The sequence below is a fragment of the Vanellus vanellus genome (genome assembly GCF_965231255.1).
Source record: "Vanellus vanellus genome assembly, chromosome: 20".
NCBI classification, from domain to species: Eukaryota; Metazoa; Chordata; class Aves; order Charadriiformes; family Charadriidae; genus Vanellus; species Vanellus vanellus.
In genome coordinates this window covers 6404065-6431564 of record NC_138925.1, presented here as the reverse complement: position 1 = coordinate 6431564, position 27500 = coordinate 6404065, and the positions used below count along the sequence as shown (strand labels likewise).

The following is a 27500-nucleotide window of genomic DNA, read 5'->3' as shown; positions in this document are numbered from 1 at the left end:
TCAGGCCTGGTAAAACTGCTGGCCGGGAGCCGGGGAGGCGCGGGGGGTGCCCGGCTCCTTGCCCTCGGCTTCCCACAGGTTGTCGTAGCTGAAGTCGCTCTGGAAGCTCTGGAGCTCGGCGTAGTCATGGTAGTCGGGGTGCGGGCAGCTGGCCTCTGGCAGGTCGTAAGTGCCAAAATTCCCATCTGCAGAAAACCAGACCGAAGCGCTCAGAGAGCTGATGAGCAACCCCAGCGGCTGCAGTCCCCTCTGCCAGCAGAGAGATTTTGTCAGCAAAATCGCAGCCCAGGAGCAACTGGAGCTGGGCGAAGCGGTGAAAGCTGCAAGCGTGCCATAGACCAAACCACAAGCCCCGACGCGTGACGGGTGGCCAGAGCCGGCGGGCAATGGAAGGGGAACCCAAGTGGAACCCAAGGCAATGGTGTCCACCAGCCAGCTGCAGGCAAGGGGCAGGGTGACAGCTTCGGTCCCACCACAGGGAAGCAGGAGGAAGGCAGGGCACGCATGAGTCCCCACGCTCCCTCTCAGCCCTGCTTTGAACGATGCTGATGGAGACAGACACCAGCAAGACAGGGTGGGCTGCAGCACCCAACCACCACCCAAGACTCACCTGGTGGATGCAATGGAGGGCCCAGATGTTCCTCTTGCAGAGAAGAGACCTGAAAAGAAAGAGATGTGCTGATGAGGAGGACTTAGCGCTGCAGTCCTGAGATACCACACACCAGGAATCAGCCCTCGGTGTTGACTGACAGCCGGCTGAACATGAGCCAGCAGTGTGCCCAGGTGGCCAAGAAGGCATCCTGGTCTGTATCAGGACTAGTGCAGCCAGTAGGACCAGGGAGGTGATTTTACTCCTGTACTCAGCACTGGTGAGACCCCACCTCGAGTGCTGTGTTCGGTTTTGGGTCCCTCACCACAAGAAGGACATTGAGGCACTGGAGCGTGTCCAGAAAAGGGCAACGAAAACTGGTGAGGGGTCTGGAGCACATGTCTGATGCGGAGCGGCTGAGGGCCCTGGGGGTGTTCAGCCTGGAGAAGAGGAGGCTGAGGGGAGACCTCGCTCTCTACAGCTCCCTGAAAGGAGGTTGCAGAGAGGTGGGACCCGACCCGTTCTGTCAAGTTACAGTGATAGAACACGAGGAAATGGCTTCACGTTATCCCAGGGGAAGTTTAGATTGGATATTCGGAAGAAATTCTTTACCGAAAGGGTCATCAGGCACTGGAACGCGTTACCCAGGGTGGTGGTGGAGTCCCCATCCCTGGAGGGGTTTAAGGGTCGTGTAGATATAGCGCTCAGGGACATGGTTTAGTGGTGGGTTGGTCAGTGTTGGGTTAACGATTGGACTGGATGATCTTACAGGTCTTTTCCAGTCTAGGAGTTCTTTTCCAGTTCTAGGAATTCTGCAATTCTGTTGGTCCCCCCGTCCCTGCTCCCCAAGATGTGCCCCGTCACAGAGCAAAGGGCTCAGAGCCCTGCTGTGACCAACCGCTCTTCCAGCCTGGAGAAAGGCAAGCTGGGACCCCCGTGTATTCCCCCGCAGCCTGCACAGCGTGGGGCACCAGGACTGCATTTGCAGACTCACCTCTTCGAGATAAGAGGTATCGGCAGGAGGCCGCAGCTGGAGACGGCATGCTGTGCCGGCCGGGCTGTAACTGGGAGGCGCAGGCACCTCTCTGCAGTGACTGCTGGGCAGGCGCTGGCAGTTCCTCTTCTGCAGAGAGAGATGCTGGAGTACCGGGAGAGCTGGGCATCCGTCCGCCTGCGCTGAACCCGTCTGGCCGTGACACTGCAGGAACTTAACCAAAAAACCCTCCAGCTTTGATATCTGCTATGGAGAGTCGGGGAACACTGACCTGCTGCTTCCCACCCGTCAGCCAGCCCTGCTGTGAACAGGCGTAGGCAAACCCAGATTTTTCTGCCTGCCTCGCAAATTCTACCGTATTCCAATCCCAAAGGTCTTAGATGGGAAAGGAAGAATGGCTGCGGGTCCCTCGCAATGACCCACCGAGGTAGTGGAAGTTGGGCAGATGTGAGAGCAGTAGGATGAAACCTACCGGCAGCTCAGGGGGTGAGGATGGACAGAGAGCAGTCAGGAAGAACCCTCCGAGGGAAGGGAGGACTTTGGCAGTATGGGGGATGTCAGCCTCAAACTCAGAAATAGACTTTTCCCGAGAGATGCGCAAAACTAGAAACGTAGCCTTTAACAGGCACTCAGTTATCACAGCCGGAATTTTTGGGGGTGGATAAAGTGGTCTCTGGGCCTGACTCATCTCTAGTTTCTGCAGACTGGATCGCATCTCGGTCTCAGTTTTGTGGTTTCTGGCTCTTCCCGGGACTGTTGTGACACCGGCATCCAGTGATAAGACAGGGGAAACCTGTTCCCCTCTGACTCTGTCCTGGCTTGAAAAAACCAGAGAACTATGCTGTGCCCTACCCCACCCCGAAATGCGTTTCCACATCCCGCTCAGGCTCAGGCAGACAGCAGGAAAAGAAATGGCCCCAGGCCTGATTTCGGGAGCCAAAAGCCTGTGTGCTGAGTCAGGGCCGTAACCAGCAGCAAACGCAACCGGAGTACCTCTTCCATGAAGCCGGAGCCTGCCGCGCTGCGAGCGCTGGGGGAGCTGGGCGTATAGGGGTCAGCGTACAAGGGGGAGCGGGGCATGGCCGGCTTCTCCAGGGAGCTGGAAGCTGTCGAGGGCTGACTTCCCACCAAGCTCCATCCATTCAGCTAAAAGGCAGAATTGAAACAGGAACATTGACACGGCGGACTCCCCAGTTCAAGACACACAGGGAACTGCTGGAGAGAGTCCAGCGGAGGATGATGAAGATGCTCAGGGGACCGGAGCGTGTCTCCGGTGAGGAAGGGCTGAGAGCCCTGGGGCTGCCCAGGCTGGGGAAGAAAGGGCTGAGAGGGGATCTCATCAACGCTGATCAGTATCTGCAGGGCGGGTGTGGGTGTCCAGGGGATGGGGCCAGACTCTTCCCAGTGGTGCCCAGCGACAGGACAAGGGGCAACGGGCACAAACTGGGACACGGGGAATTCCGTCTGAACACGGGGAAAAACTTCTTTCCCTTGAGGGTGGCAGAGCCCTGGCACAGGCTGCCCAGAGAGGCTGTGGGGTCTCCTTCTCCGGAGAGATTCCAAACCCGCCTGGATGCGGTCCTGTGCAACCCGCTCTGGGCGACCCTGCTCTGGTGGGGGTTGGACTGGATGATCTCCGGAGGTCCCTTCCAACCCCCTGACCATGGTGTGATTCTGTGTGATTCTGTGTTCCCTACTTGCAGTTCATCGGAGCTGGGAATCTCCCTGCAATTCAGGTCCCAAAAGCCGCTCAGCCGTGAGGGATGGCGGCGCTGACCCCCGGCTGTGCTAACAAGGGGACTTCCCTGGGCGTAAGGCAGATGCACACTCATTGAGGGGAGGGCAACGTGGCATCACGCACTAAACCAGTGATGGACACATGCTGGAAAGCCCTCAGAAGGAGAGGCTGTGTCCTATGAAGTAATAACACTCCCACTCTGTGGAGCTCGTGTTGCCTCAGGAATGAGTGCCCAACATCTCAGGGCTCCAAGAGCTGTTGCTCCGTTTAACCTCACCCCCCATGGGCCATTTTCAAACGGAAACGGGTTTCACACCTGCCCTAGAGCACCAGCCAGGACAGCTATCCCTGCGAGCGGGGATAAGGAAAACGCGAACCCTGCACCAGTTCCTCTGCTGGTCGACCCTTCCCGGGCAGGAGGGCAGCCCCACCGCGTCCCAGTCCCCTTACACTGCTCAGGTCCAGGTGTGGCGGGGGAGCCGCCGGGTGATGCTGAGAGCTGTGTGGGGCGTACGGCTCGTTGTACACCGAGAACAGGAACTCGCCGTTGGGGTTTTCAGGAATGAGGCTGCAGATGGTCCTCTCCGTGTCCTGGCTGGGCAGCTGCTGGCCACATTTGCCCTTGGACTTTCTGGTGCTGCCCCCCCTCCGCAGGTCCTGTGCAGGCAGCCCCGTGCTTGGCCAGTTGGCATGTGGCGGGCACTGAAACGAGAAGACAGACCCCCGGTGCTGGCTCTCCTCGGGCCAGCCCCAGGTACGCAGACGTCCCCTGCTATAGGGATGCTGCTGCGGGCATCGCGCGGCGCTCGTGCGTCGGTGCGGTCCTGCGGCCGCGGCCGTGCCCCACACGCTCCTCCCCATGCACACACACACACCCCCACCCCCCTGGATGTGCTGCACGGGGTCAGAGCAAAGCCCTGCCCAGCCCATCACCTCCCAATCCCACCTACTTTGGGATTTCCTGACCTTTGAACAGTCCCCTTAGTCCTTTTGCAATCTGTACCAACAATCCTTATGCAGTGTGGAGGATGGGGATGGGACCCTTCCGCAGAATTATCCTTTATCGGCAACGACAAAGCTGAGCCAGGACAAATACAGGCTTCCAGGCATGGATTTGCTTTGCCGCATACAAACTGACCACCGCAGCTCAGCCCATCCGGGCACCCGGATAAACCGCTCTGCTCAAAGGCAGTGTCTGTCCCCAGACACGTCCCAGGCTTTTGGGGGGGTTCACTTACACGGAGAGGCTGGGAATAACCAGAGGAGAGGGGGTCTTCGAGCACCCTGCTCTCGGGCATCAGCACGAAGGACTGTCCATCGGGGAGAGAGCCGCTGTTCTGGGAGAGGTGTGTTAAGGTGGCCACTCTCCCTCCCGACGCCCAGGAGTTTGTACGGCCATCAGAAGTGAGCGACCCTCTCCCGCTGCCGGCAAACTGGATGGGGGAGAAGACCAGCACGTAGGAACAGCCCCATGCGTGGCCGCAGGCACGTCCCTCCCCAGCCCCATCTCCCGCCCGAGCATCACCGGTCCAGCCCAGCCCTCCGTACTGGTCTGGGCTGTGCCCGCATGGCAGCCGTGCCCGGTGCGGCGGGGTGTGCTGCCCTCTAGGGCTGAGTGGGTGGCCGAGGCCGGCTGGCAGGGGTGACAGGGGCGAATGGCGAAGGCTCGCAGCGGGGTGAAGGGTGCTCAGGCACCCCGACCCCATCCCGGCTGCAGTGCTGGCAGGGTGGGTCTGCCTTTCCTTGCAGGACCCTCTTAATGTCCTTTTTCTGCCAATGCCTCACTGCACAACGCTGTCACAGCCTGCGGCCCGGGGGCTGCTTTTGAAGGAATTAGATATAATCCATCCTATATGAAGTAATACTGGGCTTCAAAGTCATTTGCAGGGATCGGCAACTTCATGATAGCCTTTGAGCAGGGGACCTGAAGCAAAGTCTGTTGCGTCACGAGAGTACTCACATGTGGCCAGAGATAGGACAGACGGCAGTCCTGGGAGACACCTTATTGATGACCATGCAAACCCACATCGTCTGTTACCTGGCCAGGGTGTGGCAGCTTTGATCCCGAGAAACTCTCTGATCCGGAGAGGGAGGAGTCGGCGTTTCGAAACTGGGCTGTTTTGAGACAGTAGAGCCACTCCTGGTAATCATCGTAGCTGCGGCAGATCACCCGGATCGAATTGATTAGGCGACCTGGAAAAACATCACTCGCTGCTGTTACCGGCTTTGATCCACAGTCCGCGTCCCTTCCTGCAGAAACCCTTTGCTCCATCCCTCCCCGCGTTCTCCCGGGATGCGGAGACCCCGACACCGCTGCAGGGACAACGGGAACGCCGTGCCTTCGGTGCTGCCCATTGGCACCTGGCCGAAATGTAGGACAGGGACAAACACAGCCCACGTCTAAATGAGGGGGAAACAAGCACAGCTCGGGGTGCAAGCGCTGCTGCTGGCTCACAGCCTCTCCCCGCCAGCAAAGCCGGGCTCTGCCGGGCAGCCAGGGCACAGACGGCCCGAAACTTCCAAGCAGTTCAGTTCGGAGAGTTTCGCTGGCGACGTGAGCGAGCACAGCCAGGAAGATGGCCACAGCGGCTTAGCGAAACCCAGAGACCTCCGTGGCTGCTGCCAGCACACCCCTCGGCATGCCAGACACGCACCTTCTATTAAAAAGGAGGTTTTCTCGTTCTCTTCAAAAAGCACCTGGATGGCGTTGAGCGGCAGCTCGCCCTGTCGAGAGAGAAGCAGGCTTAGGACCGCACGGCTGAGCGCAGCTCCCAGCCCGGGCCGTACGGCAGACAGGCGGAGCGGGGGGGACAACCTGGCTGCCCCTTGCCCGCTTGAAGGATGGAGCTTGTGGCCGGCAAAACTCCGCTGCCACAGGGGCTTTCCCATGAGGAAAGCCAAGAGGCTTTAGGAACCGACTGCAAAGTTTTGCCAGCTTAGGCGGGAGCACGAGGAGGGGGTCCGCCGTGCAGGACAGGGCAAGGCTGGCTGTTCTTCATGCGGCGTGGGGAGAAGGGGCAGCTCGGCCCCGCTGGCGATCCCTTCTACGGGGAAGGGGAGAGGAGGAAGGGGAGGCTCGGTGCCTAAATCCCCTAGGCTAGGTCTGCAGGAGACAAGAGGCACCCAAGTTGGTGCTAATCTGGGCGAGGACTTGGGTACCTCTATACCGTCACAGGCGTGTTGGAGAACCCTGTCTCCAGCAGATCGACCCAGCCTTGGCCCAGCAAACTCCCCCTCCCCGCTCACAGCTCGCTCTCCCACCGCCAGCCCTACCGCAGGAACGAAGCCTCTGAAGCCAGCGGGACTGCACGAGCCTTTTCTGTAAACTTCGTTCTTACAAAGACCCTCCTGACACCTGAGCTCAGAAAAACACCCTTTCCCTTCTAAGTCTGTTTTCAACGGTTTCCCGTAGTTTAACGCCTGCCTTCTCCAGAAAAAAAAAAAAAAAAAAAAAAGCAAACGTGGTCCGCAACAAGGTTTTAGTTGCTGGATTGGGACTTCCAGCCCTGCAAACAGGAATCCCCACAATCCATACCAAAGTCTTACAAAGGCAGGGCTGAGCCCTGCAAATGCCAGCTGGTGAAACGTGAGCGCTTGTGCTATACCGCACAGTTGCGAACGCCACTCCAGGGATGGGAGGGGGGTTTGCTGCAGGCAGGCACTGCGTGGATGTTCCTACCAGCGGGGAGCTAAAGCAGCCCGTCCCTGGGGAAAAAAATGGAGTTAGAAGATACTATGTGCTATCACCCCTAAATGCAGTAGCGCCTTTGCGTGCACATCCACGGGCGGTACCCAGACCTCTCCTGCTCCTGCAGCTGCGCCCCATCCTCAGCACAGCATCACAGCCCTGCTCTGCTGCCAGGTGTCCTTCAAGTGTCATCGCTAACCGTTTAATTCTCTGTGACGGGCACCCTGACAGAAGGGCCAAGGGTTTGTCAACACGGAATTAGGATCTAGGTCTCCTCTTTCTTTGGGGCTGAATTTTCCTTACAGAAAGCAAACAAGAACAGTCCTGGGAGAGCAGCTGAAGCAGATTTTGCACTGGAACCATCTCACAGATGAGCTCATTGCATTACTTCTCACCTCTCTCTCTCTCTGAGCGGGGGGAAACCGAGTGGCACATAGTTTCTTTGTTCCTTAAGCCCCTCTTCACCTCACCTGGATGTCACTCTAACCCTGTGTGTGGGCACGGAGCCCTGGGCAGGGGCAGCTGGTGGCAATGGCCCTGGGAGCAGCTCCTAGCCCGGTTGGCAAACACAGGGTCTGCAGAGAGCTCAGGAAACGAAGTTCCCACCTCGTGCCTCTCTCCCCCGTGCCGGGCGGCAGCGGAAGCACAGAACGCGGGAGCGAAGCCCTGTCACTCAACCCACGGTACAACCGGTCAGGATTCATTTGCCTTAAAGTTCCCAGGCTGCAAAACAAGGCGTCTCGCAGAAACCCCTCATCACGGGCTCGCTGCAAAGCTGTCGCAGCTGCACAGGCTCTGGGGAACGTGCCCGACGTGAGGGCTGTGCCACGAGGCAAACGCGGAGCTCAGCCGGGTGCCGGTGGTTTGCGCTGGCCGGCCGCCTCTCCGCAGCAGCCCGTGGGCACACGCAGGCTTCGGCGGGATTTCTGCTGCACCCAAAGTGATTTATGGGCTGAGCGGCACGGGAAGGCTGACCTCGGGAGGGAAAGCTCGTGCAGTGCTCGCGCTGTTAAGAGATGGACTTTGACGCTTCAGCCGGCGCAGGTGCCGCAGGGCTGCGTGTGGAAGGGGCCGGTGCCGCCTGCTCCTGCTGCTCCTCACCTCTCCGGCACATTTGAGCAAGACCTCCTGCCACCGAGGATGAGGAGGGCAGCGGAGGGCTTCCCCGAGGCGCCCGGTGCTCCGTCCTCCCTACCGCAACAGCCCCGTGTCTGCTGAAACACCCCGGGGCTGCAGTCCCACCCAGGGAAGCGCAGCAGCATCCCACAGATAACACGTCGGCTGCGGAGAGCCCCTCCAGCCTTCCCCGGGCACGGCATGAACCTGTCCCCCCCCTCCAGCAGTTCCCCCCTTGCTGATTTACGCCTCCCCCGGGGCCTTTTCCCACCAGCGGTGCCCCGTCCCGGCAGGCTCAGCCCCTGCCTTCCCCATCCCCGTCCCACACACAAACTTGGCAGCGGCGGCTCCTGCGGTTTGTATGAAACCCAAGAACAAAAGGGCCGGGCTATTCCTTCACACACAAATTGTAGGGCTCAGCGTCTGCTCGCGGGGAAGGGAAGTTAATTTGCAGAAGCCCTGGGAGAAGGCTCCTGTGCCCGGACATGCCTGTGGAAAATCAGGTTCCCACTGCGGTGTCACAGGCTGGTGAGTCACCTCCTCTGCCTGCGCTCGGCTGCGCAGCGCCCCGCCATCGCCCCGGCGAGCGAGACGCCCGGGGACCAACGCTCAGGCACCGTGGGAAGGGAACATTGCGCGGACAGGGCAGACAAATCTGGTTTAAGGTTTCAAAAGAGATGAGTTAATCTTGAGAGCCCAACCCAAGGCCCCCTTACGCGGTGCCCCATTCCCAGGAGCTGCAAACAACACGTTCCCGAAAACGAGCTCTGTCTGAGGTGTGTCACACAAGCCACCAGCTGCTGGAAAACACCCTCCGCTGTTGCACTGGGGATGGAGGAGAGCTCTCACTGGCACATCTCCCGCCTCACACCCCCCCGCCCGTTGCAGCCGTCTCCTCTGGCCAGGGAGATGCTCGATGCAGGTCTTCCCAGGGGGCAGCCCTTGAATTAAAAGCAGCCTGCACGGCCCGGGGTCCGATGGGGACACGGTGAAATCATGTGAAGAAGGACCCCAGTGAGTTCACAGTGAATTTCACATGCCCTCAGTCTCTGCGGGATTTCCTTGTCACCGGCTCCTCTCTCCTAGAATCATAGGATCGCTGAGGTTGGAAGGGACCTTTAAGATCATCAAGTCCAACCACTAACCCACCCTGACAAAGCCACTTCTAAACCGTGTCCCCAGGTACCACATCCACCCTTTCTTTAAACACCTCCAGGGACGGCGAATCCACCCCCTCTCTGGGCAGCCTCTTCCAGGGTTTGATAACCCTTTCAGTGAACAAATTTTGCACTGAAATAACCCTCTCAGTGACTATGGAGGAGCAGCGGTGCTGCACGTGCGGGTTCACAGACAGTTCAGCGCTCATTTTTGGCACTTTTGTTCTGGCACGGGAGAAAAGGGGCCAGAAAGCGCAGGGCTGTATAATAGCCATGGCAAGGATGTCTAAGACGGACGTTGGCAATCAAGTTTAAGGGCCGTTCAGACTGCAAGCAATGCGAACGCTGAGGCTCCCGGCATTGCTCCTACAAGCAAAGACACACCGGTGGACTGAGAAGCTCGTCTCCCATCCCCCCGGGCACTCAGACCTCCACGTCCTCGTTGGCCCTTCCGCTGGCATTGCTCAGGGCCCTTGTCCCGCCGAGGGATAGCGCAGCAAACGCGGTGCACCGGCAGCGGCATCTCCCCTCCGCCTTGCCAGCCAAATAACTGCCTCTGCCCTTCCCCACGAGCATCAGAGGTGCTGCCTGGATGCTACCTGCCCCCGAGTGGTCCCGCAGAGCGGGGCCGGGGAAGCAAAGCCCCCACGGGGTGGGGGGAGCACTTTGCCGGGGCTGTTCCAGCTCCCGTCTCAAGCCCGCGAGCCGGGCTCGCTGCCAGCACCGCCGCACAGGAACACGCCAGCCTCCCTCCTCCCCGAGACTCGGATTCCTTGGCAGCCAGCTGCTTTCCCCCGCCGGGCTTCGGTAGGAGGGCAAGGTGTTTCTCATGGGAAGATAGCTTGCAACATCCCTCCGCCTGCTCACCTGCCAGCTGGCAAGGGAGCAGCGGGGAGGGAAACCCTTTGCCAACACGAGGAGCACCGGGGAACGCAGGTGGAGGGGAGCAACAAGCCAAAGAAGCGCCGAATTCGCCGCTGTGGGTGGGTAAGAGAGAGCGAGCAGGAAGGTGCTCCAAAATGAACTTACCTTAAAACAGAGGCCGTTGCGCTCTTCAGATACTATCACCAGCGTGGACGGGTAAAGCACCAACAGCCGGTCGTGCTGCTCCTTGGGAGGTAAAGAGGAAGAGGGTTCTCCGTGAACAGCCAGACAGGGCTCCCATCCGGAGAGCCCTTTACTTTGTCTCTCTGACAGCAGCCTGAGGCAAAGGCTCTGGAAGCAGCCGAGCTGCGTCTCGGCAAAAGGCTCCACGGGAGATTCCTGCCAGCTCCAGCTGCTGCCAGCCCTGTCCTGCGAACGCTTACGCACGTGCTGTCCCCGAGCACCACTGCTGGGCCCCGGGAGCTGTCACAAACCTTTCTCCGTTTACTGGGATGTGGGTAAAACGACCCTTCAGGGCCCCGTTGGATTAGCGGCAGCAGGTCGGCAGGAGTCTGCGCTCCTCTCTCCATCCATCACCTTTTCCCTTCCGTGCTGCCAGGAGGTTGCTCCCCAGAGATGTGTCCTACCTGGAAAGGCAGATGCTGAAGCTTCACTTTGGAAACGCAGAGGACGTCGCCGAGGGATTCCCGCTGGGTCCCTCTCCACTCCTGGACAGGCATGTTCTGCACGGACCACCGCAGCTCCTCCTTCCCCATGGAGCTCTGCTTCCAGTCGTTCTAGGGACAGGAGCAGAACTGAGAAGCTGGGCAGACATGTCCTCCCCTAAGAGCTCGGCCACCGCATGGCCCATCTCAGGACACTTTTCAAGTGCGGCAGAAGCCGGAAAGAATAAATAAATCTGTGGAGGAGCCATTTTTCCAGCTGGGACCGAATAATCGTAGTTGGTACCTAGCATCAGCTGTACACTGCCTTTCAAAGGGGAATACCTCTGTTTTACAGGTGGGGAGATGGAGACGGGGAGGGAAGCAAAACACCCCCCAGCGACTGGGAGAGAAGACAGGTCTCTTGAATCTGGTCCTGTTTTCTCGGTCCCGGTCCCAATCTCCCCCTTCAAACGTTTTGTAAACTCTGAACGATTGCACAAACAGACAACTGTGCGAGAATTTCTCTGAAGCAGACCCAAACCTCTGACCCTCCAGAGGCTGTGGTGGTGGCACCTCTGGGTGGCAGGTCTCCCTTCCAGCACACACCCCCTGCCAGGCACTCTTGCAAAGTGCACCCTTCTTTCTCTTCGCACCCTTCCCTGGCAGGAGACCGCACAAAAGCCAAGCTGTGCGCGCACGCAACACGCAGCAGGAACGCAGCAAGCTGCTCTCAGGTCCCAGCAGTACGGAGCACCTTTGGGGGTTGCCATTCGGACCGAAATCCCACATTCACTCCGGCGCTCTAAAGAAATCTGAACACAAATAACACGGTTCCTCCACGGGCAGAGGAACTCCCAAGCAAGAACGTGTCTGTCAGGTGTGGGTAATTAGTAAATGTCTACTCATGGTTATTTTAGGGATGGTGGAATAACTAAAGGAAGCGAGAGCTGTGAGGTGTGTTGCCCAGGGCCAGCTCCAGGCACTGGCAAACAGGTAGGTGCTTCGGGCAACAAGCAACCGGGGCCACACAGGGGCCCTCACCACGCCGCTGCCCCGAGCCGTGCTCCGACACGGCTGGTACGTGCTGCTGCCAGAGAGGGGTCAACGGCCGTGGGTGGAAAGGGCTGAATTACAGACCGTGCACAGCCCCGGCAGCTGCTGGAAGTGGTACGAGTGGCACCAAAACCCCCGTGCACCACGCCGGAGGGGCAGCTCCCTGACTGCTATAGCAAAGCACGCAAGCATCTGGCCTGGAAAAAGGCGGATTAGTCCAGGAGTTAACCCCACACCTCCTTCCAACAGTCTGGAAGAGCAGCAAGCGCAGCAAGGAACGTTTGGAAGTGGCCCCAGAGCCCCTCTCCCTTTCCATCCCCAGCTCTCTGCTCAAGCTCTCCGGCCCGGAGGAGGCACCCATGGAGCATTCAGGATTCTGGAAGAGGAAGGTGTTAGATGAGGGCCTAGAAGCGTGGGGAAAATGGCTGAGAGAGGCTGGCTGCAGAGATTATCCCTCCCACGGAAGGCAGCAGGAGCAGCGCAGCATCCCCCCGGCTGGTCCCGGTCGTTCAGCTCTGAGCCCACAGCGTGGGAAACGGCTGCGCACCTCACCGTCCCGAGACACCAACCTGAGAGAGGAAGGGCAAGCCAAGGCTTCCTCCGTTTAGCTGGATCTGTTTCTCCAGGTGATAAAGCCACTGCTTCAGCTCTGACTCAGTAGGGCAGAACACGATAAGGGGATTCAGCAGAGGACCTAGGTATGCGAGATACAAGATGAGCTGAGCAGATAAGGGCACCAGTTGCAGCATCAATCAGCTGGCCAGAGCGGTTATGCCCGGCACGTCACACCGTGGGTTGCCTTTGAGTGCATTGCTCTGTTGACATCGTGCTCCAGTCCCTCCTGCCACTACCCTCAGCACGTGTCCTCGCATCATGCTGCCGGGGACCTCCCCGGCATGGGCTGCTCCAGCACCTCCTCACCGCCTGCCCACGCAGCCACGTCTAGCTCTGACCACCAGTCACTTTTCAGCCCAAAGCCAGGCCAAGAACAAAAGTTAAAGACAGTATGAAAATCAAGCTGGAAATCAACGGACAGGTTTCAGCTTTAAAAGTCCCCAACAGGTTGTGAGCAGCATCTCTGCGGGCAGAGACCACCACAACGCGCTGCCGCAGACAGCCTAACCCGATGCAAAACTTTCACGGTATTTCTTAGTTTCACTTTGGCACTCGGTAGAACATCGGTAACTTTCTGACACTGTTTATTTATTGGTTCGCCAAATATGATCTGTGCCAGACAAGCTGAAGCTGCTCTCAGACGTACTCTTGAAGGGAGGAACAGCCCTATATCTTATTGATTTTAATGTTTCCAGCAATCATTTGCTTAGTAGCGTGAGCACAAAAGTCTCACACACCCTCTGCTACTCACCACAGACATAACCTAGTGATGTTAATGATAATTTCTGCAGGGTGCAAAATGTATGTTATGGTTAATAATTTACCAGTGATCTCATATTAAACCATATTTGGTGCACGCTCAGTAAGATCTGGCTTGGCGGGACTTGGAAGTACTCAGATAAGCAAGTGCATTGGATAAGCATGATACTTTGCCCTTCTGTGGAGTCTTTCATGCCGTAATGCCCGCATGATTTATGAACAACAGGCAGTTAAGACTTTGAAACATCTCTGTCTGTCAGGAAATGCCCTAATACAGGCCAAGCAGAGGTGGAGAAACTGAGGCAGGGACTCCCTGAATGACTTTCCAAAGTCACTCCGTTCAGATCCATTACAATAATTAGGTGTTAAGCATTACTGCGCATCCAAGCGTCTATGTGCCACCGTGGCTCCGGAGCTCTCTTGCCTCCTCCTGCCTTGGTTCCCCTGTCTTTGCAATGGAGATTAAGTGATTCCCCACTTCATGGAGATCCTAGGAGGGTAGAAAGGTGCTGGGATTATCTAGATATTCTGGCAGCTCCGAATACTTCTCCGGGCATCCAGGCCCTTATACAAACAGCAGGAGGTTTGCTGGCAGGGCATGACCCTTCACATGGCACAGCTTGCTCTGCCACCTCCTCCAAGGGCAGCCTTTCAGACGTACCCCGAGGGCTGCTGGTGTTGCCACATCTAAACCGGGCCCCAGAGGAAGAGAAAACGAGAAAAGAAACTCTCCTGCCTAAGCCTGAAGCCTGAGCCGTGCCTGCAGCTCCTGGAAGGAGCTCCTGGAAGGAGCTGCTGGGGAGGCCGTGACGCAGAGCCCGAAAGGCTGCTGTTAATTCGGTCGCTGCCATTTCCCGCAGCCCCAAGGGCACGTTCGCGGCAGGGCCATGACACAGCCACGCTGAGCAACCTGTGCCGGCCCTCGTGCTCTTTTCTTCTGCCCCGTCCTTCCTCTTTCCTTGTGAGCGCCTCCAGAAGAACACTGGAAGCAAGAAAGCGCCTTCCCAGAGCAGCAGCAGTTTATTCCCCCCCCCCAAATCTCTCTGTCCAGACACACTAAAAAGCTGCAAAATTTGCAGGCGAGGAGGCAGAGGTAACTCAAGGTGCTCAACAACTTCATCAGCATCTGAGGTTGTGCAAGAGATGGACCGCAAAGCCAAGGTGACGGCCAGCCGCTGTCCCCTTCTCCGTGCCATGGCACCAAGGGACGGCACCGCGCGCCGACGGGCTTCGCTCTCGCGCTCCACCTCCACGCTCCCGATGATCGTGTCGGCGTCTTCTGATGTCCTGAACTACCCTGCAAAGCGCAGTTCACGGGGAACTGCTGATGCCATGGGATTTCTCAAGAGAATGGATGCGTGTCTTTTGTGTCTCAGAGTCATGAGGCAAAAGACTTCTACCCTGACCCTGTGAGGGGCCACGGATGAGGCTCTTATCCCCTCCGTCCCTCGATTTCTCCCCCTCTAGCAGAAAAATAAAACTGCTCCACTGACCTCCCGGCAATCCTACACATCACTACCTCCCTGGTTCCGTCGTGTCACTGCTCCCTGATACACACAGCACTCTCTGTCAGAAAGGCTTCGGTTTACTCTTTCCCTAAGCGGGACGTGACCCCAACAAAGCCTGAGGCGATTTTCCACCCAGCCACACTCCTGCATGTTTTAATACAGGCAGAACAAGTCCACCCACCCCAGTGCAGACGCCCCTGACAGGTTACGCCTGGGAGAACTTTTCCTTCATTTTACAGACTCCCAGAGAGGGCTGGAGAGCCCTGCCGGGCACACTGCAACAAGACCACAACTCGGCAGTCCTTAAAATTAACGGGTTGTTTGTAACCGGCTCCTTTTTACAATTTATGTAATTTTTTTGTTTGAATGGCCATTGTATAGAATCATAGAATTAGTGAGGTTGGAAGGGACCTTTAAGATCACCAAGTCCAACCGTTAACCTACCCTGATAAAAACACCACCACTCCTAAACCATGTCCCTAAGCACCTCATCTACCCTTTTCTTAAACACCTCCAGGGATGGTGAATCCACCACCTCTCTGGGCAGCTTATTCCAATGTTTAATAACCCTTTCAGTGAAATATAACTTTCAGTTATATACTTTATATATACTTTAACAGTATAACTTTCCCTCCGACAGAAGACACCAGAGTACACAGACAGTGGGCCTAGGACCCAAACGAGCTTTCTCGGCTCTGTATCATTACCGGGTTGTTTACTTACTTCTGTGCACTTCATGCTTTAACTGCTACTCTTGGGGGACTGCGACCGCTGTAATCCAGCAATGACTAAGCCCAAAAATCCCTCCAGCCAAGCTGCAGACAGGCTGTTATCCCAGGAAAACTTTTCTAAAGCAAGATCACTCAGAGGAAAGTTAAAAACAACTTGTGGAGGCAGGAGTGCTGGCGAGGGAAGAGCCGGCGAAGCGGCACCGGGTCCTGATGGCACCGGCCTGGCATTACTGGTAGCGGCAACTCGCCTCTCGGCGCTGTTGCCCATCCTGTGTGCTTGTGCAGTGCCATCCCTCAGCACACACAGCGCTGGACGCGTGCCTGCTCGGAGTCGCTCCCCGGCCTCGGGGGAGAGGTGGGAGAAGGAGTTTTATTCCATTCCTTCATTCAAATGCGGTACACAAAGAGCGAGTGACTGGGCAGAGGTGGGAAGTGTCACTGCGTGTCCTGAGCGCGAACCCGCCGGAGCACAGGACCGTCCTTCCTCCCTGCTCCCTATCCAGCCCCTTCCCTGCCTGCAGCCCCGGGCATCGCTGCCGGAGTGTTTAGGAGCGGGGAAGCCTTGGAGGGAAAGATGTAAATGCCGGGAGGAAAAGCTTCAGCTCTCTGCAACCTCTTTCCACAATGTGGTTCTTCTCCGGACAAGGTCAGCGCGGGACAAAGAGCGGTGATTGCTCTCTGTTCAAAGCAAACAAAGAGGCACCAACCTGTGATGCGGAAAGCGTGATCCTCCTGCCCGGTGCTCTTCCCATTCTCAATTTCACACACGTTCAGCTCTTTCAAAGGCAGCAGTTCCTGTGTAAGAAGAACACGCCGTTATTTCAGGGGGCCGCCCACAGGCAGGCTCTGCAATTAATGCCCCTTCGCCATAGGAGACTGGAAGTCCAGACTGGGCACCAGCAGGTTGCTGGGGCTCGTGGCGTTAGACTGCAAAACGTTGCCCTGATGGGAAACGTTTGGGATTTCGACCCAGCGCACTGCCCAGAAGCAGCAGGTTCAGCAGCTGCCTGGGCTCCGCGGGGCCGGTACCGCAGGAATCAGCGGCCATGGCGGCAAGAACACCTTCTTTATATTCCAAGTCTTTCAGTTTTAAGAGAAACCTCAAAAAAAACCCCACACCTCTGGTTTAACACAAGAAAGTCAGAAGATGGAAATGACCATAAAGCAAAACTGAGCTGTGTGGTTTCTACGCTCCAGTTCACCAGAGCCCCACTATAACAAAGCACAGGAACAGATGAGGAGTTTGTGCTCCCCGTCTTGGGCTCTCTAAACAAGGACCGTAAAGGATGCTAATTGCTGGAATGTCTAGGGGGCAGTACTGGCACATTGATTCCTTTTTAATTCCTCTAGAATTAATAACCTAAGTAACTGTTTATAAAGTAGATGGGAGATTTTGTAATATCGTTTGTATTCCGACATGTGTCTTTCCAGCTGAAGGCGGGCTTGCTGGATGACTCCGGATTGTATTGGCATACTGCATTAACCTCAACTCACCTAGAAGAAAATAAATCCTTTCTAAAAGGAACAAATTTTACGAACATCTACAGAACAGCCATGCTCAGTTTGAGTTACTCACTCACGTGGCGGGAGAGCACGCTCAGGGCCTCCTGTTTGTTCGGCTGTGATTTTTTGGCCGCGTGTGCAAAACAGCCTATTGTTTGTAATTCACCAGCGTCATCAGGTTAAAAGACTGATGAGCAGTTTGCCAGGGTACCTCCCCAAGGCTGCCCTCAGGTTTTTTCTTTCCACCCTCTCCCACACGCCGCTTTCTCTGCCCTGCAGATGAAGAACCCCCGCCTCGGTTCGGAAGCCGGGGCCAAGTCCACCGAGGCCAGCGGGATTTGAAGCACCAGGAGCCCTGACCCTTGCCAAGGCACAACTCTCCGCGCTTGGTGCTCCGCACAAAGGTAAGCCCAAGTAGCCTAAACGCCTCCCATCGCTGCTCCTGCCTGCCAGCCCTGCGCAAGCCCCCACCTCACCTCTATGGGGGCCTTTATCTCTGCCCACGGACAAGGCCAAGGACCCAGGTGGCACTGAGGCTCTCTGGGTACGGTCTGTAGGAAGACATTTTCTCTTTCCCCAGGAGCTCGGTGTCCACAGGAAAGGACTTGCTGAGATCACCTAAAGGGGGCCAGTGGCAGCCCCAGGAGCAGAGCCCCTTGGCCTGTCCTGTCCCATCTGCCCAGTGCCCCCAGCTTGGCCATACTGCCCGACTCCCCAGTGCTTGCCCCGGAGTGGCCGGGAGATGCCCTACCTGGTAGGTGAGTCCGTTGGAGCCCATAGACTGGAAGTACAGGTAGGACTGGAACAGCTCCAAAAAGCAGTCATTCACCTCCTGCAAAAAAGACATGTTTTGGGGTTTATCCGAGGACACGTTCCTCCTCCCAGCTTCCCTCTGCATCTCAGACCGATCTGTGCACAGAAAAGCCAGCAGTCGTTTATCCAAAGGCCACCACTGCATCTCTGCTGGTGGATCTGCTGCCAGTGTGGCAGCTGAGCATGGAAGCGTGGCCCAGATCCCCACTGGGATGGGAGCTGGTGGGCGCCAGCCGGTACCCACGCACCACAGGGCAGCAGAAGTCCCTGGGCCGTGCAGTAGCCCGAGGATGTCTCCATGAGTCACATTTCCCAGCATCACACACTTCTTCCCAGTCCTGCAGGGTGACTCCGTGCCTGGGAAGAGAAACGCCCACAAACAGGCACCGCAGCTTACCTGGCAGTGCTGGAACTTAAACTTGACCTTGGAGTAATAGATCATTTTGCCCAGATTCCTGACAACCGTTTTCCTTCGTCCCTTCTTGAACAGGCTGGGGAACCTCTGGTCCAAGTTTTCTTTCTGGTTTTCCTGGTTTTGAATGTTCTGTACCGAGGATTCAGGAAAAACAAATCAGAGCCAGTGGGAGGTGGGGGCCTGATGTCTGAAAGAGATGTTCCCAGAACACCTTTCCAGAAGGGCTTCCTCGGAAAGGGACCCCGGGCAGGCGCCCCGGCCAGGGTGTTTGTTGTTGGGTCTCCATGCCAGCGTGGACCTGGGGTCCGGTTACTGCTGGGAGGCTGTCCTCCCTGGGCAGGGGGAGGTACTGACCTAAAGGGAGGTTTTCTGGCTTGGGGAAGAGGGGTTGCAGAAGCACATCCTACATTTAGGGTCTCCCAACTCCACAGAAGACCTCCTGCCATCCTAATCAAATTCACTGGAGCGAGGACAGATCAAGGCTCAGCAAACACAGCTTGCCTTCCACTGGGGTTAGTGGAAAGGTTTTCTTTGCTCTAGTTCCACCTGGATTCCTCAGCTCTCCCATCTGCTCGGATCCCTCGGTTTCTCTAGGTGCAGTCTGGTGTTTCGAGCTCCCGGACACTTTTGAGGCAGAGTCCCACAGCCACGAAAGCAGCTGCAAGGCACTGAGTTGTGAAGCTGCTCGTGGTCCGGGCAAAAAGCTAAGGGAAGCCAGCAACACTGCGGGAGAGCACGGGCTGACGTGAGCGGGAGATCGCACCCAGGGCTGGGGACTTCCCTTTTTTTCCTGCGTTCTGGTTCTATGGAAATTCTTCTTTCTGTGCCATGGCACAAACCCACACCCCTACAGCACTCCGCTGCTCACAGCCCGGGGCTGATGTTGCCCTCTCTGGATACTGCATAAATCCCAGGGGTGAAAAGCTCTCCCTGCAGTTTCTCGGGGGGAAAAAAAAAAAAAAAAACAACCCACACTTATTTCTGGGGTTTGGTTGATCTCCTTGGGGAGAAGGGAAGGGCTGTATCCCCGCGAGGCCACGCACACCACTGAGCCCCCCCAGGTCTACACCCCACTTGCATATCTGAGTCTTAAATATCAGCTTTGTTAGACACGTCACAGACTCTGGGCCATTCATTCCCAAGCAGAAGAGGAAAGGTAGGCGGGAGACGCATGGTTTGCCGTGAGGCCACCTTGGTGGGACCCCACTCCGAGCACTGGTGGCTGCGTTTCCCGCGAGGGCATGGCCGTGCTGGCGCTGGGAGGCAGGGTGTCGTGGCGGCTCCACAGGGCTCGTACGCTTCTGTCCAAACAGCATTTCCAGGAATGAGCAGGGAGAGGGCTGCCGGGGCTCAGCAGGGATGGAGCTGGCAGCGTTTCCCAGCCGCCCAACCTGTCTGGCCCCCGTGTGCCCGCTCCCCGTGCGCCGTGCCAAGGAGACAGCTGCGTGAGCCCCATGATAAATGAAGAGCCAGCAGAGCTAACCAGATCTGTCTTGCTGGGGCCTCCGTGACTCACCCCTCCGGCATGAGGTTAACCCCTCTCCTAACCATGCCGGGGACAAATACAGCGCTCAGGCCAGAGGGGAGCTGGTGAACCAGGTCAAGAAAGACAGGGAACTGCTGGAGAGAATCCAGCGGGGGATGATGAAGATGCTCAGGGGACCGGAGCGTGTCTCCGGTGAGGAAGGGCTGAGAGCCCTGGGGCTGCCCAGGCTGGGGAAGAGAGGGCTGAGAGGGGATCTCATCAACGCTGATCAGTATCTGCAGGGCGGGTGTGGGTGTCCAGGGGATGGGGCCAGACTCTTCCCAGTGGTGCCCAGCGACAGGACAAGGGGCAACGGGCACAAACTGGGACATGGGGAATTACGCCTGATTATGGGGAAAAACTTCTTTCCCTTGGGGGTGGCAGAGCCCTGGCACAGGCTGCCCAGAGAGGCTGTGGGGTCTCCTTCTCTGGAGAGATTCCAAACCCGCCTGGATGTGTTCCTGTGCAACCTGCTCTGGGCGACCCCGCTCTGGTGGGGGTTGGACTGGATGATCTCCGGAGGTCCCTCCCAGTCCCGACCAGTCTGTGATTCTGTGAACCCATAACAGGAGCCTAATGCTGGTGGGACCCTTTTACCTGCAAAGCTTGGGGCTCCTTCCAGGGCTTCACTGAATTTAGGCGACTCTTTTTAGGACACAAGTTACTCCTGTCTCTGCTCAAAATCTCCCTCCAGCTTTTCCAGCTGCCACGAACACGTACCCGGGTCCTCCCCTGGAGGTGGGAACCTGCTGGCTGCCAATTAATGGTCTCACTGAGAGGCAATTAAGCATAGGAAAAGATTACATTTGTGCTACAAGCCGCTGTTAGAACAAAGAGCAACTGATCACCTGACAGCCGTGGCAGCAATAACAAAACGCTGCTCGGATAAGGGAGCGGGGAGAGGATAAAGTAATGAAATTACGGACGCAGCTATAAGCAGCAATGCCGGCTACCAGCTGCCTGGGCGATGCTGCTGCCTGGAACGTGGCAGCCAAATTCCCCAGTAATAAATAAGGCCCCGAGAAGCAATAGCAACCTGGGAGGTGGGAATCCAGCAGTACTTTTGGTAAAGAGCTCAGCCGACCTGCCAGCGTCCACAGGGATCCTCCTGGGGACGGGAGGGAAAGGGAGAGCTTCCACCACCACTGTTTTAGTGGCAAAAAAACCCAAATTAAATAGAACACCTCCCTCTCCCAAACAAGCATCTAGGAACCCTGGCTTGCAAGGGTTTGCAGCAAGACTGAGAAGACAGCTGGATTTAGTGGCTAAGCACGGGGGCATCTCCAAGACCGTGGACAAAAGGGGATCACAGCACTGAAATCTCCAACCGCCCTTTCGGCTGCGGTCTCCTGCGCCGCGGGTCCCCTCTGCCCGCGCCACACCAGTCTCTCAAGCCCCAGCAGTCTTTCTTAGCACTCAGGATCAGGTATTGTGGTTTCCCAGGAAGAAGTGGAGCTCTTCGGGTTGGTTTGTTGTTTGTTTGGGTGGGTTTTTTTTTTTTGTATCAGGCAGGTTTCTCCTGTCTTTTCCTAGCGATTTTATGTCCTTCACGGGGGTGCCACTGTTAAAACCCCAAATGAATGCAACGTTTGCACATGGGCAAGGAGAAATGCCCTCAAAGCTTTGCAGAGGTTCCTGCCCACATCTTAGGAGAGCAGCAGGAGGGAGCTGGACATCATCAAATCCCACAGGCAGCACAAGTCCCCGGTACCAGCAAGCACAGCCTGTTCGTGCTGACACCCACCTCCTACCTGCGGCTTTGCGTCCTAACACTGGCCAAGACGGTCACAACCACAATCCCTGCTCCTGCTGAATCTCAGATGTCTCTGGGCTCAGACCCACAACCGCATCCCTGCCCTCCCTGAGACAGGTTTATAGCCACCACCATGGGCTGTGTCTGGCCATCCCCCAAAAAGCAGCACTGGGAACTCCATGATGTCCCATACGGGTTGGGGACCAGAGCTGTCACAGCCTCCTCCGTGAGCATCACTTATCTCCCTGGCCCGTGCACCCCCCGAAACCATGGGGATGCCTCCAGCGGGCAGCCAAAATGAAAGGCAACCAGCATTTATCGTTCCTCTGAAGTCCTCCCCAGCCCGCTGTTTGCTCCCCTTGGCTGGGTTGTGCTGGTGGCAAGCGCTCTCCTCCTCCCCCAGCCCCATCCTGAGGAGCCACGTTTCCGTTAGCTCAGCCACCCCGCTGGGTTTGAGGCAGCGCAGACCATCGGAAACACGCTTTCTCTCAGGGTTTGGCGAAGCGGTGGGTCTCCGGCAGCGCAAGTGCCCTGACATGTTCTCTCGCTCTCTCCCTCTGTCTCGGATGCCTCATCCTACAGGTAGAGCAAGTTAATAATTAACCCGCCTCAGCCCCTGCAGACCCCAGTGACTCCCAGCTGAATCACTAGCCCTGGCAGCAGGAAGAGCTCAGGCTGGTGCCCTGAGGCTCCGAAAGCTGCTGTTTAATGATAAAAGAAGCAAATGAGAAGCACTCCTCTTCTGCCACATCCCCCCCCCCCCCCCCCCACCCCCGCCCTCACTTCTGCTAAGGCTTCGCAGAAGCCGCAACTGGCAAGTGTGGGAAATGGGGCAGAAGGCGCTGGTTTTGTGCGCCAGCTGCCCGTGGCAGGGTCCAGAGGGGGCCCGGTTTTCAGGGATGTCGCTTGCCCCGGTCCCAAACCATCTGCCACGGCTAGAGGTTTGGCGACCCCATCTCCTCTGAGATTGCATTGGAAGAGTCCCGTGCTGACGGCTCCTCTCTAACCTGGCCCCGCAGCAGCTGATCACCTCCTGCTCTCGGAGGTGTTTCTCCTGAAAAGACGGGAGTGGGAAAGGGACCAAGCCAAGGCTTTCTCCAGGCCACACATGAAGCTTGTGGCTGAGCAGGGAGTTTGAATCCCATCTGCCCCAGGCGAGGGTAACATCTAAACAACTGCTCCACCCTCCTGCCTTCCCCAAAGAGATCCCACACTCTCTTGTGCTCCCGAACGAATAATCTCTCCGTGACCTTTGTTCTGTCAGCTTGCAGGATTCATCTTCCAGGATCCGCTAACATGACAGCTCTCCCTGCTTCCCCGGGGGAAGCATCCAGGATCCATCTGGGACCTGGTCCCGTCAAGCGCTGCCCAACCCTCCTGGATGAATCCCGCAGGGAACCATGCGTGTGCCACACGCCCGTTACTCTCATTCACAAATAACGGGCAGGACCGTGAAACAGTCCCAGTTCTGCTGTGCTTCCCACCCGACAGCTCAGGACATGTCCCCCAAGAGAGAGGACGGCACTCACCCGCAGCCACCTCACAAGCCAGGAGCAGGATCCCAGTCCTGCTCCCTTCTTAGGCTCACATGAGGAAAAGCAAAGGTCCGTTGGGATGGAAAAGGCCAACCTAGGAGCAGCTGGGTCCCCGTTTGTGGTGAGCAGACGTTTGAATCTCTGCAGCAACCCAAAGTAACCCAGGGCTGCTCAGAACTGGGTCCTGCAACACACCGAGCCCTTGGCAAGCACCTCATCACCAGGGAAATGCACCTCGCCAGCAGCTTGAAACCCAAGAGACAACGTCCTGCTGCTGACCACCTCTGAAACTACCTCTGAGCCTCTGCCTCAGTTTCCCCTTCCCCCATATCCACGTACCCTATTTGCCACGCAGTGGGGGAGATGCACGCACATCCCCGGCCCGCCCAAAGGGACCGAACAAACGTACTGGGGCTCATCGTTTCACCTCTGCTTTCCCTGAGTAGTTCTGGGAAACGGGCCATATGGCCACAAGGCTGGTACGTGCCTGGGACAGACCTGCCCTTCCTGATTACCTTCCCAAGGCTTACTGCTAACACGCTGCCTTGCTGCGTCTCATTCCAGCGTGGGAATGAATCATCCTACCTTTGAATGCTCGCTCGGATTTTCCCTTCCTTCACAGGCTACCCAGAAACAAAAGAACCAAGAGCGAAAGGGGTGCGTGAGATATTCCCACCGTGCTGCCGGCTTCGCTCTCTGCACAACCCTCCCACCCCGTCACGCGTTTTGGCTGATGGCAGGTGCCCTCAACACCCGCATGGGGACCCTGGAGCACAGGGAAGGGCGCAGGGCTCGTCCCTTCCTGGGCTGCAGATGTGACCTCCATCCCCTTGAGACAGACCTGCTGCTACCCCCAGACCCATCGTCCCTCTTACGCACAGCGCTGCCCTTGGGGTGGGTGGGAATAATCTCTGGGAGCTGTGGGGAGGGGGGTTGGATGTGTTTGTACTTGCCTTTCCTGGAATATACTGCAGGATTTTGTCTGTGGTCGTCTCTCTCTCCCGCCCTCCTTCTATACCAAAAAAGCTGGGCAGTTTTTTCTTGCCATTTTGTCTACAGAGGGGAGGAAAAAAAAACCAAAACAACAAAACACACATGCAAACACAGACCTAGGCTGATGCATAGTGAATTCTGCCCAGAAATAAGGAAGCCAGAAAGCTAAGTAAGCAATTTGTCACGGGCTTTCTAATCATCCCAGCCCAGCAAAGGGCTGATAAACAGCCCGGGAGAATTGTAATGGGGTTTGTGCTGCACTTGGTGGTGGTTTTTTGCTTTTTTACATGCCTTTGCATAACCAAACGATCAGCTAGGCTCATCTGTGTCTCCAAATCAGAAGAGGGACCAGATGTTCCATTGCAAAATACAAAGACCAAATCCAGTCCTGACAACTATTCCAAAGCCCCTGGCGTGGCGATGCGTATGTACGCATACACCACCATATACTCACAAACAGGTTTTATTTCTATCTTTGTGGTTTTCCTCTCTCTTTCCCTCCACTCCCAGCAAGGCCCCCAGCTTCTCCTTGCACGCACGCCACTAACGAGCAGTTCCCGACGCCGTTTAAGAAGCACTGGGACTGCTTTGTCGGGATTTCCCAGCAGTGGCTCTCTCTTTCAACCAGATTGCAGCGTTCAGTTCAGCAGAAACCAGGCTTATCTCTGCGGAGAGCCACGAGCGTGGGAAGCCGGGAGCCAGCGGGGAGAGGAGGTGTTCTGGGGTTTGGCTGCTCCCCTGCAGCTACCTGATGTCAGCCCTCCAGGGTCCAAATTCCCCGCCTGGTCCCCTCTCTTTTACCCCACAGCAGCTCCACAGGCTCCTACAGGTTTGCTCTCAATTTATGGCAGCACAAGAGACCGAGGGGACAGTTTCAAGCGTCTCCGCTGGATTAGAGACCCCTCAGCCTAGGAGAGTTTTATGGGGTTTGTCTCAAAACTCAACACATATGCTGAATCCAGCGTAAATGGGGTTGGTGAGGAATCACCCCGGTTCCCGACAGAGCTCCTTTCCAGCTCAGAGCGCTCAGGATGGGGAGGGCTCCGCTTCGCGGGTGCTCAGGTACCGGCAGCGCTGTGAGTGCGCTGATGGGAGCACGGGCAGCGGGAAAGGCAGGGCGCAGCGAAGCTTGCTCTGCTCTATTTTGGGACAGCCGTCCATCGCTGGGGTACCTGAACGCTGCCCTGGCCAGCCGGGCACCGAAGACATTTTCTGTTGTGTCTTCCTTCAGGGTTACAAATACAGGTCAAATCGTATGGGTAAGAATGTTGGGATTTGGGGCTTCCTCTCTAAAGCGAGAGGAGTGTGAATGTTGTTTTTTCACAACACAGCACCGCAACTCTGGGCGCCGCAAATTAAAAAAAAAAAAAAAACAACAAAAAAAAAAAGCTGCAGGTGAAAACATGGAGTGTCAGGCGTTCTGCACCTTGCCCTGCCTGTCCCATAGAGGGGAGTTTTAATTTTCAAAGTGAAATGAAATAAATCGCGTTCCTCCCGGGGGCAGCGTCGCTGGGATACTCCGCCGGCAGAGCCCTGGGATCCCTTCCCCGGCACTCGTGGGGAGCTGATCGCGTTTGGCGCTGCCCGGGCACCCCGCAAAACCATGTGAAAACCCAATTCCGCTGAGCACGTCAATAACTCCCGGGTTTCCCGAGCGGGGCTCGGCTGCCAGCCCAGCTCTGCGTGGTGCATCGCACGGGGGGGAGTCAGGAGGGAAGCCAGCCCCGCTTGAAAAGCAAGTCCGAAGTAAAAGCGATCATACTTACTCTTTCTTCAGCGAAGGCTTCCTTCTGAAAGAGCCCCTGAGCCTCCCAGGTGCCTGAGGAACACAAGTTATGTTCCCCATGCCGGCAGCGACTGGAAGCGCCCAGGAGGAGCGGGGAGGTTTGTGTGTGTGTGTGTGTGTGTATGTGTGTGTCACGCAGACGCTCCCCTTCCGCTCGCCGTGACTCGGGTGGGTGTGGGCTGTGCGAGGGCTTTCGGTCGAGGTTCCCTTCTCCTCCTCCTGCCCCTTCTCCTTCCCCTGCTTCTGCCCCTCTCCCCCCGCCCCGTCGGGGCTGGCAGCGCCGGCGCTGGGAGGGGCGAGCCAGGTGAGCGGTCCCGCAGTGCAGGCAGGGCAGGCAGGGCAGGCAGGGCAGGCAGGGCAGCAGCCTCTGCCCGCGGTGGCATCCCCCGGGCAGGCGGGAGGGCTCCCCGGGGACCCCGATTGCGGGGTCCCGGCTGCCCCCCCCCCCCCCCCCTTCCCCCAAAGCCTCTCTCTTTGCCCGATCTTCTTATTAAAAGCCTTAAAAATTACAAAATAAAAAAAAATAAATTAAAAGCTTGGGGAAATTCTCGCTTAACAAAGCGGTGCCCTCAAGTTGGGCAAATCCGGTCTTAGACCTCATTTTCCTTGTAATTAACAACCCGGAATTAACAACCCAGCGGTGCTTAGGTGCAGCGGGCGGCCGCGACGCACTGTTTTTTAGCCACAAACAGGACGGAGCTGGAGCCCCTAATAAATGCAGCTGGAGCCCTTTGGAGAGTTTGGTTTGGTTTTGGGGTTTTTTTTTGTGTTTTTTTTTTTTTGTTTGGTTGTTGTTGTTGTTGGTTTTGTTTTGTTTTGTTTATTTGGGTGTTTTTTTTTCCAAAAGGAAATTGATTGCTGTTCAGTTCAGCCAGAAGAAAAAAGGACGCAGAAAAATAATATTGGTGATTCTTGTGTAAGCGTTCTCCCAGGTGTTCAAAAGGCTGCGCTCAGACCAGTTGCGTTAATTAAAAAGAACCAGCCTGGATTAGAGGTGAAGCAAAACAGTATGAAAATGTAACAAGTAAACAGGGGAAAGCTAGTATATACCAAAATCTAGGAATTATGGAAAAATTATAAAGGAAGCAAAGCCTAAAAGGAAATGTGTATGACCAGCAAAACTAAAGGGATATTTATAGAAGAAATGCCTCAAAAGGAGGCAAACCAGAGATTCCCGATGGTGTGAGTCCCTTACTGTGTGGAAATAGAAATAATAATAGTGAGTAGTTAATGATAATACAAAAGGCAGATGCAGATTAAATATTTCTGTTCTGTGGATTGAAGAAAACAGGCAGTACAGCCATAGGAAATGACAAAGCCCTTTTCATTCCATGGTACTGCAGGTGGCTGTTAAAAAGCAAACACAAAACTGATGTTTGGGATCGAAAGGTCCAGAGAATTCATATTCAAGAGTTTTACAACACCTGAACAACAAAGGTCTTGGATCGCTGCTGTTCATTTGCAGTAAGTCTTGCAGGAATGTGGAATTTGCAAAGAAATTACATAAATTAATGGGGATACCAATATTTCAGTGGGTAAAGAAGACCATCCTGGTAATTGCGGGTTTGTCAATTGACACCGATTCCTAGGAAAATGATGTAACAGCTGTTAGGGAGTTTGTGTAACTTTAAGAATTAAAGGAGGAGAATATAATTAATACAAATCAACTCGGGGTATGGAAATTAGATCTTGTCAAAGTA

General features: G+C 56.3%; 1 protein-coding gene across 1 annotated transcript; it reads right to left on the bottom strand.

Moving 5' to 3' along the window:
* On the bottom strand, nucleotides 1-25860 carry PLEKHN1 (pleckstrin homology domain containing N1; the record flags this gene model as incomplete). The annotated part of the gene is made up of 16 exons (XM_082493479.1): nucleotides 1-185; nucleotides 611-659; nucleotides 1584-1796; nucleotides 2577-2729; nucleotides 3772-4023; nucleotides 4560-4754; nucleotides 5360-5514; nucleotides 5976-6045; nucleotides 10312-10392; nucleotides 10794-10943; nucleotides 12434-12558; nucleotides 16185-16272; nucleotides 17732-17812; nucleotides 18191-18337; nucleotides 23975-24074; nucleotides 25781-25860. 16 exons carry the CDS (start codon nucleotides 25858-25860, stop codon nucleotides 1-3), a joined length of 2124 nt encoding a protein of 707 aa, XP_082349605.1.
* Between the last annotated feature and the right edge of the window lie 1640 nt (nucleotides 25861-27500).